Consider the following 16,558-nt stretch of genomic DNA (forward strand, 5'->3'; position numbering starts at 1 on the left):
TCTTATAATATAGGCTAAACCTTGTCCACTGTAATTTGCATTCATGGCCACTATTTCCTGAATTCTTTTCAAGAAACTCAATGTCTTTTTTCAGATGGAGTCTCCAATACAGTATTCCAAATGTGGTCTTACAATTGCCTTATACAGTGGGATTATGAGCTCCCTATCTCTTCAGGATACTATGGACTTTCCTGATTGCCTATTTACACTACTCAGAAAATTTCATATCTGCCCATATTGTAACTCTTGGATTCCTTTGTTCCTCCACTTTTAATTCAACTCTACCACACATGTAAGTTATTTTAGGGTTACTTTCTCCAGGTGTAAGTTATTGCATTTTTCTGCATTAAAACTTAGCTGCCACTTTTCTGACAATTCTTGAAGCCTGTTCCAAGTCATCCTGAAGGAGCACTGATTATTAGCCACTCTCCCAATCTTTACACTGCCTGCAAATTTTGACATCACATTCAATATCATTTATGGAAATAATAAACAACAGTGGTCCAAGAATTGATCCCAGAGACGCCGCTTCTGGGATCAAAATCCAAAGAATATCCATTGATCACAATGGATATTCTTCAGATTTTGAAACCTCTGCCTTGCAGCCACCCTTTAATCCATCTTAGAATTTTTCCAGTAATCACAACATGTTCCAGCTTATACAGTATCCTTCCACAAAGAACTAAGTCAAATGCCTTGCTAAAATTCAAATAAACTATATCAAAATTGTTCCTTACATCCAGTTCATGAGTAAGTGTGTGTCAAAATAACCTACCAGGTTAGTTAAACATGATCCTACTTTAACAAAACTATGTTGTGTGTTCTACAAAATGCAATTTCAATCTAAATATCCCTGGTTTGAATGCTTAATAAATACAGCCAAGATTTCCCCCTAACACTGAAGTTAGGCTAACTAGTCTGTAGTTACAAACATCATTCTTAGAACCACCTATATGTATTAGCAATATGATGGCACTTTTCCAATCCAAAGGACTCTCTCCTGAGTTGATTGATGCCCTCATAATTAATCTCAGTGGTTTCAATACCTCTCTGACACCTTCCTCATTATTAGCATTAGTAGAGGCATATAATGCAAGAAAGCAAGCTTATGCAGCATCAGCCAAAAAAAAAAAACCCTTCCATTTCATCCCTCCCATTCGTTCCAAATGCCTGTCCAGCTCAGCCTTAAATTTATTTAGGCTATTAGCTTCCACAACAAAAGATGGAAGCCTGTTTCCACCAATAAACTACCCACTGGCTAAAGGCAAATTTCTGCACATCTATTCTATTCCTGGGTATATACAATCAACTCCAGAAGCCTTGAAAGTTTTTCAAGCATAAAAGCAAACTGTAATTCTGTAATTTTGAAATCACTAATTTCATATGTATCAGCCTCATTTGCATAGTCTCTCCTCAGCATGAAGAGTCTTTCATCAGTAAAGACCAATGCAAAAACACCTATTCAATTCATCAGCAACCTTAGTTGGGTTATCTAAGGCTTTCCCACATTCACATACACAAGGGTCCAATCTGATTCGTTTTCTCCTTTGCATACATGATAAATTCCATGTCCCCATTCTTTGCTCTCTTAAACAGTGCTTTCTCATACTCAACCTTGGTCCCCATAACCTTATCCATGGTATTATTACAGAACAATTTGTAGCTGCTGTAGGATTCAGAACTTTTCATCACTCTGTAACTTTACCATGCTATCTTTTTCTGCTCAATTAGACTGGCCAGCATCAACGCTTATATACCACTTCTCAATGGTATGTATGTGTTCACGGCTTCTGTGATTATTTCTTTAAAGAAATTCCATAATTTTAATGTATTTATGCTCGCTCTATAGTCCTCCCAATTAATAGATACCATGCAGCACTTTAAACTGTCGTTCCCTTCTCTGAAATAGAAATCTGTGCCTTTAACTACTGCAACATCTAATCTTCCAACAACTGCATGATCACTATCTGCCAATGGTTCTTGTATTGTAAGCCCTATGATGTTATCTGATTCGTAAGTAATGATGAAATCTGGGACATTTTTACCCCAAGTTAGAAGTCTGCATGGGCTTACATTTTTTATTTTTACCCAGCCCGAAGTCTAAACAGCCCAATCCACCCCACACCCAAATTCCCCCAAACCAATTTTTATCCCATCCCATTTGAAACATTTTATATAAATAAAAATCACTAGCATTACTCTGAAGTTTTATAATAATAAAAAAAATAAACTTTCAGATTCAAAATTCAATATTAATAATTACCAGGGGGCTCAGCCCGTTGCTCGCTTCGCTCGCCAATCCCCAGCCAATAGCAAATATGCAAAAAAATGTCACAACCTGCTCAGCATCATTACTGAAGCTGCTTCAGAAAGAGTTTCCTTCACATGATCGACTGATTTGCTTACACCTGGCGCTCAAGCAGCTTCTTAAAAAGCCGCGTACACTACTCCATTCACAGTTCTCACATCTTCAAAACACCTTAGGATGTTTCACTTTGCGTAACAATAATTTCAAATGAAACCTCTCAACATCTTGCAGTGAGACGCTATTCAACCGAGCGACCACTTTACAGACATTACATCGAAGCCATTTATTTCCCATTTTGTCCCATATAAAATGTAGAGGTATGAAGGAGTAAGTCAAATCTTCTGCACCCCTCTCATAATTATACTAATATACTAACATTATAATGCACCAACTGAAATCTAATCAGGAAATGACCTATGATTATTTACATGCACATTTCCAGTGACATAACTGCCCCACCCACCTGTACCACGTTGCCCGCATCCCTCTTCTCCTATTGGCTCGAATAAATATCACCAGAAAGAAAATTTTTTAATGTATAAAGAGATATAACAATAATAGTTATCCAAAATAATTATGAATATTAATTATATAAAAAATAAAATGTAATAAATTTTTAATTTTCCACATTTAACATAATTACAAAACGCATATCAATATACACCTCTACTTAAATTAAAAAATTAGAACTGACTGTCACTGGCAATGGTCACTGTATGAATCATGTGTAAGCATCCATCTTACCTGTATTTCTAAATTATTGGATACAGCAAAGAATCAGTTAGAAAGTGTTACAAGTGAATGTTCTTAGAATTGAGAGTAGGATAACCCAAAATCTCAGATTTAGTAGAACTAGAGATTTACGGTATCACACTTTCAAGAAATACTGTATATTATACGCACGACTAAAAAGGGACCCGCTGTTGTGGGACATAATGACTCATATATATACTCTTGATGTAATGTAAATTGCACCTTAATACCTGCTTAAGGGTAAACTTAAGGCTATACTTTACTGAGCAAAAATTCAGATCGGGTCATTTCCACAAAAGAGTACAAATTTCAGTGAATTTTGGAGACATTGGCGCAGTGCACTTTATTGGTCAATTAAAAGTGTCAACAGACAACTAATACACATATTTTCTAAAAAACCTTTAAGAATTTAAATACATAAAAAAAATTTTTTTTTAAAATATATGTAAGAAATAGCCTGAAATGGTCCGAAATGTTTGAAATAACAATTTGTTACGATTATTTGTACCCAACCAGAGCCCAAACATCCTTTGTGTTATCTGGCCCAAGGGCCAGGCCGAAGCCAGGGGACCGGGCCCATGCAGACCTCTATCCCAAGTATTTTCTCTAACAAACTGGTACAAATAACAAATCTAGTTTATTTAAAAAATTTGGTTTCCCATGGTAAGTCTCACTCCAACTTATTCCAATCAATTCAATTAGGAGCAGATCGGAGTCACCCATAAGACATTCACACTTGCTTGCCCATTCCAATCTGAGTGTAAAGACTCTCGTAATACTTTTCAAAATCCTATGGTCTGTAGATTATTTCCACTCTCATTATACCTTTGCTTCCAACTAACTCACATCACAAAGATTCTATGATGTCAAACATAACTTCTAACTCAGCCAAAGCTCTTTTCACACACAGCTGCTTTTGATAAGAAGCGTGATCCCACACCTCTTTTGTCTTCCCTAAATATATTACACATACCATAGTGGAACTCATCATCCTGAATTTCTGGGTAGCACCAATTTTCTGTTAGCTCTATTACATCAGCACCAGTTGTCCTAACCTGTTCAAATTCACCCATTTTAGTGATAACATTCCTGACATTACTGTAGACACAGTTTACTACCCTGACACACCTCTTGAAGTCATTTAGGCTCGTTTCCCTAGCTTTATTTTTCCACTCATTTGAAACACTGCCAAATGAGTGGAAAAATAAAGCTACTCATTTGAAATGTTGTCACCCTCAGAACACCCTGCCAACATTGGCTCTTGCAGTAACAAACAAGAATTCTTGAGTTGTGTGTGCAATTATTACTTTTTCATCCATATCATTAGATAGATAAATGCATGCCTGTTAACCTTCTCCCCCCAACCAGCAATTTCTCCAAACCCTTAAGGTATCCTCAATGATACTGGCAAAAACCCTTATACCACCTTTGTTCAAATGAACACCATCTTTACAAAATAGAGTCGTCCTACCTACAAGCATGGGCCACACTAATAAAATCTTCCCCCCGCCAAAGCCTTGCAGAGTCTCTCAACTCTTGAGTTAATTCACAAGGCTTTTGGAATACAATCTCTCCTACCATGTTTCCCCCACACTGAGTTAACATTCATCTCTGAATTTTGGAGGTTCAAAAATGTAAGATGATTTATAGAGCTTCTTAATGTACCGTTATGTAATCGACTTAATAATGAAAATAGCAATCAGATTATTATACAAAAATGTATAATAATCTGATTTTTAAGGTCAATGTACAAAAATAAAATTATTGTACATTGTTCAATAAAAATGCCTACTAAAATACACTGCAAATCAATGTCAAGTTTACATTTGTCTGCACATAGAAAGTTTTGATAAAACTCCAGATTAGGGTACCCCATCCAACATGGCAGCTAGCAAAACAGTGATTGACAAGTTGTGACTCTACCCACTGTCCTCCTAGGTTGATATGCCTTGGGGTATTTTTCCCCCCACTTGCCAATGTTTTTAGATTGCGAACTCATTTTCCGATTCAAAAACAGCAGGATAGGGATAAACATACAACCTAAGCTAAGCACCCCCCACTCCTCGATGACACAAAACAATTAGAAAGAAAATGTCTCCACAATAAGCATCCAATTTCAGCACTGAGTGGGAGGTGCCTTCACCTGTCAGTCATCACTGTCTTTCCTTGCTTTACCCTATACTGGAGTTCAGTTGAAGTTTCGTCCAAAATGTACTGATCCGAGGTTGTTACTATCAGCCACATCTTAAAGTTTTTTTTTTCCAAAACTACTTTGAGTCAGTCCTCCCTTCCTTCTAACAGTCACTTCCTTTATAACACAACATTCTCTGATATATTTTTTCTCATTACCTCCCACCATACCTTTCTCAGTCACCCACTTCTCTACTGTCTTGATCTGCATTGCTAAAATTCTTTTCACTCTACCTTCTATGTATCATCCAAACTCCACTCTTGTTACCTCTCTACAACTGAAGCCACTCCCAAAGCCTCCCCCTAATATATTAATTTCCATATTCTATCTTCCTTTTACACTGACTATCCACCTCAATGTCCACATGTTCAGATTCATGTAACCTTTACTTGGGTCTCTTCTTTGTTGCTACATTACTGCCAGTTGTTAAAATATGCCTTTTAACCCATCAGTACTCTCCTCTACAATCGTTACATGTAGTCTGTTTTTGTTTTTCTGGTTAAAATACTGTCTAGTTCTCAAAACCAAAATTATTTCTTATTAATAATAATTGCAATAGTTTTTTAAAAATTGTATTTATTTGATTTTGTTCTTTTCTTTTTTCAATTTGACATCAGTTTTCAGAAGTTTATAATATGGCTTCTAATACAAAATTTTCCTAATATTTTGTTATTAAATCAAATATATATCAAATAAAATGATTTTGTAACAATAAAATAAAGACATTATGTATAAATTTTTAAAAAACAATCCATTAAAAGTAGTGTACACTTTTTTCCATATGCACATAGGGAAACAATGAATACAAAGGTTTCAGTTTGACAACAGTTTTTGGAAGTTTATAACACAGCTTTCAAATGTCAAATTAAATACAATCTTTTTTACATTTTTTTTTAATATTCAGATTTGATTTTTGAAATACTTTCACTCTAATACTGGGCAACCAAGTCAAAATAGAAACAATAATTAAAATAATTCATGTACAATCATTTTCAAATTAATACAAGATAACAAATTAACACAAGAAGTGACTGAAAAGTTTTCAGCCGAGCTCTGAAAAAAAAAAAAAAAAAAAAAAGCAAGAAAAATATTTCTTATTTTTTTTATGTAGGCTCCCTCCTGGTACAAGTCTACTGAGAGTTCTTCAAAGATTTATTTCATGCTCAAAGAAGGATTTGGCCAAGTCCTCCAACTGCAGATAACATATCTATATCTGTGAAAATTATTTCCCTCCAAATGATTTTTAAGTTGGAAAAATAGTGGAAGTCTGGTGGCTAAATTAGGTAAGGTTCACTATTCAAGAATTTCAAAACCACAACCTAACTGTTACCGCTACACCACCAACTGGTCCCAGCACACTCATTATTGGCTCTTGATAAAAGATAACTCCTTTTATGAGCTTTCCACTTCACTCAGCCTTAACAGTGCTGTGCAACCTATGCAAATGTTTAGAAGAATATACCTCATTGATTTAACATTATGATGGTCTAACGTAAGATCACTCATCGGTGAAGACAGGATATTAGAGCTGTAAAAGGAATTAGAAAATGTGAATTGGAATATCATCGGTTTGGCTGAAACAAGAAGAAGAAATGAATCACTTATAAGTTTATCAAGTGGAAATCTGCTGTACACCAATGGAAACAGTGAAAGGAGTGAAGGTGGGGTTGGGTTTCTGGTCCATAAAGATTTTAAAAACAACATTTTGGAATTCAAAAATACATCACCAAGGGTGTCAAGACTAATACTCAAGATTTCTAAGAGGTACAAGCTAAAGATTATGATTTATGCACCAACATCGAGTCATGATGATGAAGAGGTTGAAGAAATGTACACCGAAATTGAGTCTTCTAGATGAGCAGAAAACCCACTACACTATTATTATGGGGGACTTCAATGCTAAGGTTGGAAAAAGGCAAAACAGCACAGAAAGAGAAATTATAGGAAATTTTGGAATCGGTGAAAGAAATAAAAAGAGGTGAAAGACTTGTAGAATTTGCAGAATCTCAAGGACTGTCAGTAATGAACTTTTTTCAAGAAAAGGGTGAACAGAAAGTGGACATGGAAGAGTCCAAATGGATTAACAACTAATGAAATCGACTTCATCCTCACTAACAGAAGATATATTGTGAATGATGTTACCATCCTGAATAAGGTAAATGTTATATATATATATATATATATATATATAGCTATCTTAGATATGCTGGTAAAGTTCTCACAGCATAAGGATAAAGATACAATCTAATACTTTGTCCAATATCTGTGCTATGTTTAAACTTCTAAATTATAAAAGAAATGAGGCATAACTTTTGAGGCAAGTAGCATTTTTGTATTTCACATTAATATATACATAGTATTTAAACTGAGTGGCCGCTGTATTGATACTTCCACCCAATAGTGAATAGATCCAAGCCCTCACACACAACACGGGTTTGTTGTGGCATGGACTCAGGTGAGATGTCAAAAGCATGCCACAGCGATTCTCGTCTGTGTCAACTCAATCACTTCCCAGTTGTTGCAAACTGGATGGTTGCAGATCTCTGCTCCAAAGAGTACATTCCACCTCATCCTACAGGTGCTCAACTGGATTGAGATCTGGTGACTAATGGATACCACCAGTTCTGTACATTTCTAATGTTGTGACAGGTGCCTTGTCCTATTGGTAGAAAGAACCCTTTTTCAGATAGATACACTGTAATCATAAAGGGTTGGATACAATTTCTTCTAGAAAACCTGTGGCATGGAAACAATTTCCAGATAACTAAATGTTGCTCCAGTGGTATCAAGGGGTCCAAATATGCACCATAAAGCCACCTCCTAGTGGGCATGTGGCAATTTTACAATTCCACAAAACCTCCAAGCCTACATTGTTGACATGATAGGATAGGATTCCTGCTGTTTTTGCCATATTCTGGTCTTCCCATCAGCATGAAACAGCAGAAATGAGATTTGTCAAACCAGACATTTTTACACAACTCCACTGTGCAGTTTTGGTGTTCTTGAACCCACCTTCTTATAGGAATGGAATCCAGTTCAGTCACTGGCTGTGATACCACATCTATGACAATGAACACATTATCCATTCTGAAATGCCTCTTTGATTACCACTGTTATACTGGGTTATTTGACTAATTGAAGGTTTTCTGTTATCCTGCACAAGTCTTGTCAGCATCTGTTGTTTTCTCACACCGATGAGCTGTTTCCAATTACAGAATCACTGTTAGCTAAACATTTGGTTCTTGGATCAATCTCGATACACCAAGACACAGCTGTAAGCAAAAACCCCAGGAGGGTTGCAGTTTCTGAGATATCTGTGCTGGCATGTCTAGCATCAACTACCATGCAATGTTCAAAGTCACCTAAATCTTCCCTGATTGCACACATACTGCATACCTACATATCTATACACCTGCTTTATATCTCATGGTAGGAACATGTGATGCTGTTAAAGAATGAGCACTCCACTTCAAGAAAAGGCAAGCGTACTTAACAGAGGATCCATTCAGCGTATATATTATATAAATACATATTTTGCCAGAATAAAATATATCAAATTTTTTATTTATCTGCAAATGGTTTGTTTTTAATTTATGGCTACATAAGAAATTATAATTATATTTTTATTATTATATTGCAATAGATGTGTTCAATAGAATAAAAACCTAATTATTAAAAATATGATTCGAAAGCACAAAATAAACTTTCTAATAAACATGAATTCAAAATTCTTACGTTCACTTCTGGGAATGAAAGGCTGTTGATATTCTCCTGTTGGCTCACCTATATCACTCAGTGATATATTATCATTTTCAATATCTGCATCACTAGTATCTGATATTTCTTCATCTATCTTTACTTCAATTTGTCTACATTCAAAATGAAAATGTCAAATTAAGTCAGTTTACCATGCATGCAGACAACTGCTATTAAGCCTTTGGCAATCATACAAAAATTCAAAAAGTGGCCAATTTAAACACAATGAATATTAAATCAGTTTTTTTTTTTAGCTATAAAATATTATATTTAGCATTTACTGTTGTTAAATTGGAAATTATATTTTATTATGACTTGCAAATTTTATCCTATTCTTCATCATTTAAAATTTCTTATGACATATCTGGTTTTTTTCCCCCCTGTTCTTCTATTATATCTTCACTTATCACTTAAATTTAATCCTACCTTGTGGATTTTTCTCAACACTGCCTCATACTTGTGAAATAAATTCTCTGATCACAAATGGTTAATATTATTAGTTCCAACATGTAAAGCAATATCACATTTTGTATCTTCAAAAGAAAATAACTGTTCTACAACATCATTATCTTTTGCCCTGGCAGACATGCCCTGGTTTCTCTGACAACAAAGTAACCAATAATAGCTACCTTCTTTGGGACCCAGCACCTTCTACCTCTGAAGATTTTGCTACTTGGTGCATAAGAGTAGACTCTAGTATTGAGCTGGGCAGCTGAACACTTGATGGGTCTCCTGTTTTAATTCCTTTGAAGGCACTAGCCCTTTTCTTCAAACTCTCAAATTGCCTGTGAAAACTGATTTTTGCTTAATATCCTCACACTCTTTGCATCTAAAGAACACAAAGGCATCTCCTGTAGTGTCAAAGGCATGTCCTGCTAATGTCAGTTCTGAAAATGTGCTACAAGCAATATAAAACAATGAGATCCAGATCTGTAGGAGAACTGTCCCCAACAGTTTTCCTACTAACAAAAGGGGAAACTTTGGGGGGAAATGCATTTAGTAGCATAATAGCCACTGCATGGTTAAACGGTTAAATTTTAAACATTTATCCCAGTGTATTGTAAAGATACAGCAAATATTTCTAGGCTATAATGATTATCACATAATGTCTTTAATTTGAAAAAAATTTTACATGTTAATATATCATATATATATTTAGAAAGAGCAAAGAATGAGAGGATAACTGCTACATAACAAAACTTTGCATATACATATGAATAACAAATGAATGTAAGAATGTAAATCCAGAATGTTAAAGAAGAAAAATTAAATTAAACATTAACTATAAACATATTAAAGTTTTGAGGATGGCACATACCTTGTGTTTATATCCATCTGTCCTTTCGTAAAGCTCTTCCTAAGGTGATTTCTGAATATCAATAAAAAAAGTAGATAAATAACAGTATTATTACCTAAAAAAAGAGATTTCCACACACACACACACACACACACAGTTTTTTTAATTTTTTATATATCATACTATTTTTCTTTACAGTTTCACAAGCTAAATTTTTTCATATCATTAGCATCATTACACTGTAGAGAAAGGTTTGGAGGAAGGCCCTATAATGCAGGAGTCTTCCTGGATGAAATTTTTGACAACGGTAGTTTTTAACTGCCAACATCACCTGATTTAAAATCCATTTGATTTTTATCTCTGGTTATACCAGAGAGAGAGAGAGAGTTTCAAAAGAATCCACAAACTATCCTTGCACCAAAGAAATGAACTGAAGGTGAAATTTTTTCTGTCAGAGGAAACATTGGGGCATCATCTTTGCAACTTCACTGAACATGTTGTGGCAAGAATTTTCCAATCCTACTAAATAGAGTTAGTGTTAACGTAGAGACTCATTTGCATCCAGTTCCTTTTTTCCTATCAGTAGAACCAGTATTCTTGAGTTTGTAAAGAAATCTACTCACTGTCAACTGATTACAAGACACTATAAGCAATATGATGGGAAGAACATGCTTCCTCACGTAAAGCAACAATAGCACTCCTTCTTCATGGCATCAATCCTGACACAAACAAGGAATGACTAACTCTTGCAGAGCATGCTTATATAACAGAAAAGTAACAGCCGGATGCAAATGAGTCTCTAAGCCAAAACAGGACTGCGTTTTGAAGCACTTATGCCTTAAAAACTGTAAAGCTTCTTCGTCTGAGCTGAAAAGAGAATGGGAAGAACATACAGGAGTGGTAGCAAGTGCAGTAACAGTCAGAAGATGCCTCTTCAAAAATGGACTTGTAGCCCATCGTCCTAAGAAGACCCCCTCCTCCCACAAAAAATGAAAAAGGCCCGATTAATTTGGTGTAAGGAGCATGTCAAATGGACCTCAGAGCAGTGGAAGTCGGTTATTTTCTCGGATTAGAAGAAATTCAACCTGCATGACTCTAATGGGAGACAAACAATTCGCCATAGACGTGGTGAAGAATACCATCCACACTGTATGGTGTCTACAGCGAAATTCCCTACCAGCCAAATGATATGGGAGTGCATTTCATATCACGGAGTAGGTCACCTGCAGTTTATAAAGGGTTCCATAAACGCCAATGGATACCTGGCTATACTGGAAGGCAAATTGCTGCCAACCATTAGAGACAATTTCAACCTGCCAAGTAACTGCATCTTTCAGGATGACTCTGCTCCTTGTCATCGGTGAAAAGTGTAAGTAAGCACTTCTGTAGTTACTTGAGCTTCATTTCTGCATTAGAGGTTCGACAGTAATGTGTTTACATTTGTTACAGGTGAAAAAATGATTGGAAGGACGGTCCATTACAACTCTTAGCTGGCCAGGAAACAGCCCGGACCTGCAGTTGTCAGAAAGAAACCAAAGACCCTTCGTGAACTTCAGGAAGCCATAATTCATGTTTGGAACCATGAACTATCAGTTGATTATCTCCAGAAATTGATCTTGTCAATGCCTCGACGGTGTGCTGCTGTCATCAGGACCAGAAGCGGTTCAACTAAATATTAGTTTACACCTGGTGAACTTTTTATTTTGTTTTCCATTTAAAATGATAAACTGAAGCAAACTGAGGGCTTCTGATAACATTTCAGCCATAATTGCCGTGTTTACCAAAACTGTTGTATAAAGGTTGCAAATGCTCATTTTGGAATATTTTGAGAGCACCTGTTAAGCTTTGCCTTAACTATTAATATTTTCTTTTGTTTATATTTCTATTTGTGATGCTAGTCATTAATGTAACATACCATCACAAAATAGGGTTAGAAATGTGAAATTCCTAGGTGATGCACTTTCTTTAAACACCAGTGTTCTTTATATATATATGTACAGACACACATGCACGCACACTTAAACTTTAAAAATGTATTCAATAGTAACAGTAATGAAAATTTTAGATCCCCTTTAATATTAGTAATCCAAAATGATGCCAGTAAGTAAACTTATATTGCATCACAAAAAAAAAAAAAAAAAAAAAAACCCACATTACTCTACCTCATCATTTCATCCCTTCCAATAATGTGTCTAATTTTTCCTTTCCTCTGGCTGAAAACAAATTTTCTTCCGACTATCGTACAACCCATCTTTTTTTCAATTTAAATTTGTCTCATTGTGTATGCCTGTGCAAGAGTTGGGACGCCATCAGCATTCAATTTATGCAATACATTTAAGCACTTAAACACTTCAGGTCTTCTCACATGTGCTTAGTTTCTAACACTACAATTTGCTGACTGAACTGAAGTCTTTTAAGGTAAGAGAAACCATCTTTTATAAGTTCCAAAACTATTACCAGTTTTCCCGAGTGTAGTTGGAGCATATAAAATATGTTCCAAGCAACCCTACAGGAAGTGAATAAGTACTGTCTTCAGTTGCTACAAAAGCTTCCTCATGTTCTATTGACTTAACATAATTTGGAAATTAGCATTAGAAGAGGTATATGATGCAAGAAAGCAAGTTTATAATACCATCAGCCAAAAAAAAAAAAAAAACCCTCCCCATTTCACCCATCCATTTGCTCCGAACGTTTAGCATTAGCATTAGTAGAGGCATTTGATGCAAGAAAGCAAGCTTATGCAGCATCAGACAAAAAAAAAAAAATAAATAAATAAATGAAAAATAACCACTTCCACTTCACCCCTCTGTTCGTTCGAAATACCTGTCCAGCTGAGCCTTAAACTTATTTAGGCTGTCAACTTCGACGACAAGGGATGGAAGTCTGTTCCACCAACCAACCACCCGCTGGCTAAAGGCAAATTTCCGCACGTCTATCCTACATCTGTCTTTCCTCAATTTGAATTTATGCCCTCTCAGGTGATTTTTCTGAGCTAGAGGAAGAATCCCATCAGCATTGAACATGCTTAAACCATTCAAGGCTTTATACACCTCTATCAGATCACCTCGCTGGTGCCTAGTCTCCAGACACTGTAATTTGCAAAACTTAAGCCTTTCTTCGTAAGAGCACCCCTTTGTTCCATTCACTAATCTTGTTGCCTTTCTCTGTACTCGTTCCAGCAGCTGTATATATCCTTCTTGAAATGAGGCCTCCAGACCTGTATACAGTACTCTAGGTGTGGCCTGACCATTGCCTTATACAAGGGAATAATCACCTTATCCCTGCTAGAAAAATTCCTCTTTATCATTGATAATACACCATGCTCTTGCAGCTACTCTTGCAGCCCATCTGCACTGCTCAGAGAACTTCATATCTGCCTGCACAACCACCCCCAGGTCCCTTTCATTCTCTACTACTCTCAGTGTAGTACCACAGAGTTAATACATTGCTCTGGGGTTGCTGTTTCCCATATGTAGTACTTTACATTTGTCAATGTTAAACTTCATTTGCCACCTCTCAGCCCATCTGCTCAACCTTTCCAGATCCTGTTGCAGAAGCACAGTGTCAGTAGTGTCCTTGACAACCCTGCCAACCTTCATATCATCTGCAAACTTGGACATTAAGCTTGATATACCATCATCAATATCATTTATAAATACAGAAAACAACAATGGACCCAATACTGAACACTGGGGGACTCCACTAATAACATTAGTCCATGATGAGCAGTGTCCATTGATTACCACTCTGTCTTCTCCCCCTCAACCACCCCTTTATCCATAGCAGCAATTTGCCTCCAATGCCACACTGCTCCAATTTGTGCAGCAGTCTTCCATGTGCAACAGTATCAAAAGCCTATATAAGATCCAAGTATATAATATCAAAGTTATTCCCTGCATCCAGTTCTTTTGTGACTGCATCATAGTATCCAATCAAATTGGTCAGGCAAGACTTCCCCTTAACACAACCATGCTGTGTCTGAGCTATAACTGAAGTCTTGTCTAGATGATCCTGCAGTGCTTCTTTAACCAGTGCCTCCCTTAATTTTCCGGGAACAGAAGTTAAACTCACAGGTCTATAATTACTTGTATCAGCCTTTGATCCTCCTTTGGGAATTGGGGTCACATTTGCACATCTCGAGTCCATGGGTACCTCCCCTGAGTCCAAGGAAGCTCTCATAATTATGGCTAAGGGTTTGCTTCCTTTGCTGCCTCCTTTAATAAAACTGGATAGATCCCATCCACCCCAGGTGCCTTTCTTGTGTTTATCTTCAACAATTTCTCCTCCACTTTACTCTCAGTTATTACAAGATTCTCTAGCTTACTGCCAGAGTTGTATACACCTCTGGCATTCCCCTCGCTGAATAACTCCTCATGTGTGAATGTCGATGCAAAATATTCATTTAGTTTGTTAGCTACCTGAGCAGGATCATCAACAGTTGACCCATCGATATCAAGCAGACCAATCTGATTCATCCCCTTCCTTCTAGAGTTTACATAAGTAAAGAACTCTTTGCTGTTTTTCTTTGCATCCCTTGCCAAAGATTTCTCGTAATCTGCCTTCGCCTGCCTAACCTCCTTTGTAACTTGGTTACAGATGAACTTGTATCTGTCATAGGCTTCTGTGTCACGTGTTAATTTGTATGTATCCCATGCATTTTTCTTCTCTGCCATATGTCTCATTAGTTCATCTGACATCCATTTAGGCCTAAACCTTGAACAATATTTCTTACTTGGTACGTAAAGCCTAGTAGCTTCCAAGATAAGTTCTTTGAATGCTTCCCATCTTGAATTTGCTGTTGGTAACATCATCAGTTGGTCCCACTGTATAGAATTTAAATACTGTCTCAGTCCATCGTAGTCGCCTTTGCGAAAGCAATAACCCTTCCCTTTACACCTAATGGTAGTTACCTCTTTGAGTAAATCCCACTTCAGCACACTGTGATCACTGCCACCTAGTGGCCCATTTATCTGCAGATTCTTAATGCATGAAGAATCACTACTGATAATCAAATCAAGAGTATTACTCCCTCTAGTTGCCTCCCGAACATGCTGATGTAGAAAACAATCATCCAATAAATCCACAAAAGCCTTGCTAGTGTGTGAGTGACCAGACCCCAAATTCCAGTCAATATCTGGGAAATTAAAATCCCCCATTATAAGACTCTCTGATTTACTGGCCCACTCTATTTCCCTGTACAGTTTCTTATTATACTCATCCGAGTGATTAGGCCTATAGCACACTCCTACTCTCAATTTTGATCTCCCAATGCTTATGTCACACCAAACCCCTCCTCCCTTCCTATCCTGTCTATAATTTCTGTAGACATTGTACTCCCCAAATTCCAGTTCTGCATTCCTTATATCTGTGTGATACCACGTCTCTGAAATCCCAACAATATCTGCCTTTGATGTTTTGAGCAATACCTCAAATTCATCAAATTTATTTACTAAACTCCTAGCATTGGTGTACACGCAAGTATACATGCACCTGTTCTTTTTCTTAGCTACCCTAACACAACCCATGTGTTTACTTGTACCCCAATGATTCCCAGCAGTCTCTGAAATATCCTGCATCTTATTTTCCAGGCTGCTGCTATTTGTCTAGGTCTGGCTTGAAATTATTTAAGTTGTTGACCTCCTCTACAACAAATGGAAGTTTGTTCCAACTATCAACCACTCGCTGGCTAAAGAAAAATTTACGCACATCTATTCTACAATTGGCTTTCCTCAATTTGAATTTGTCCACCCAAGGCGAGTAATACGAGCAAGAGGAAGAATCCCATCAGCATTGATCCTGCTCAAACCATTCAAGACCTTACGGAACTTATGCTACATGGTCATTATCTATGGATTAATTTTGAAATGAACCATTTTTTCACCACATGGATAATACAAAATTAGTTTATTAATAAGTGCTTTGACCTAATTCCCAAACTTATTACAAAGGTTATATTTTAGGATCCTTGCCAAATCCATCATCAACCATACAAATGCTGTTAAGAACTTCTCACATCTTGCTTTGTCTAAGACTGCTCCTGTCAGTCTTAGATATACAAATATACAAGCCAAGAGGAAAGGAAGACTAGACCAGATGTAGTCAACCATTTTTGGTGGAGGCTGCCAGAGCAGTTGGGGGGGGGGGGCACAACATTCTACTGAAGTGAGTGGCAATGATGTCAGTGTGAAACTGATGCATGTCCTTAAACTTTCTGGTGAGATACTTGTCGGGACTTTATTATATTTGGGCTGAA

The 16,558-nt window shown here is 36.6% G+C and overlaps 1 protein-coding gene across 1 annotated transcript in view; it reads right to left on the minus strand.

Moving 5' to 3' along the window:
• Positions 1–16,558, minus strand: part of LOC150090009 (katanin p80 WD40 repeat-containing subunit B1-like) — a 331,620-nt gene that overhangs the window by 71,853 nt on the left and 243,209 nt on the right. The window contains exons 11-12 of the mRNA XM_090368931.1: positions 10,327–10,377; positions 8,988–9,121 (exon numbers count right to left, since the gene is read on the minus strand). Of these exons, the coding sequence (XP_090225057.1) occupies positions 8,988–9,121; positions 10,327–10,377 (185 nt within the window). The remainder of the gene's footprint in view (positions 1–8,987; positions 9,122–10,326; positions 10,378–16,558) is intronic.

This window comes from Mastigoproctus giganteus, chromosome 2 (genome assembly GCF_048544385.1).
Source record: "Mastigoproctus giganteus isolate SK-2022 chromosome 2, ASM4854438v1, whole genome shotgun sequence".
Classification (NCBI taxonomy): Eukaryota; Metazoa; Arthropoda; class Arachnida; order Uropygi; family Thelyphonidae; genus Mastigoproctus; species Mastigoproctus giganteus.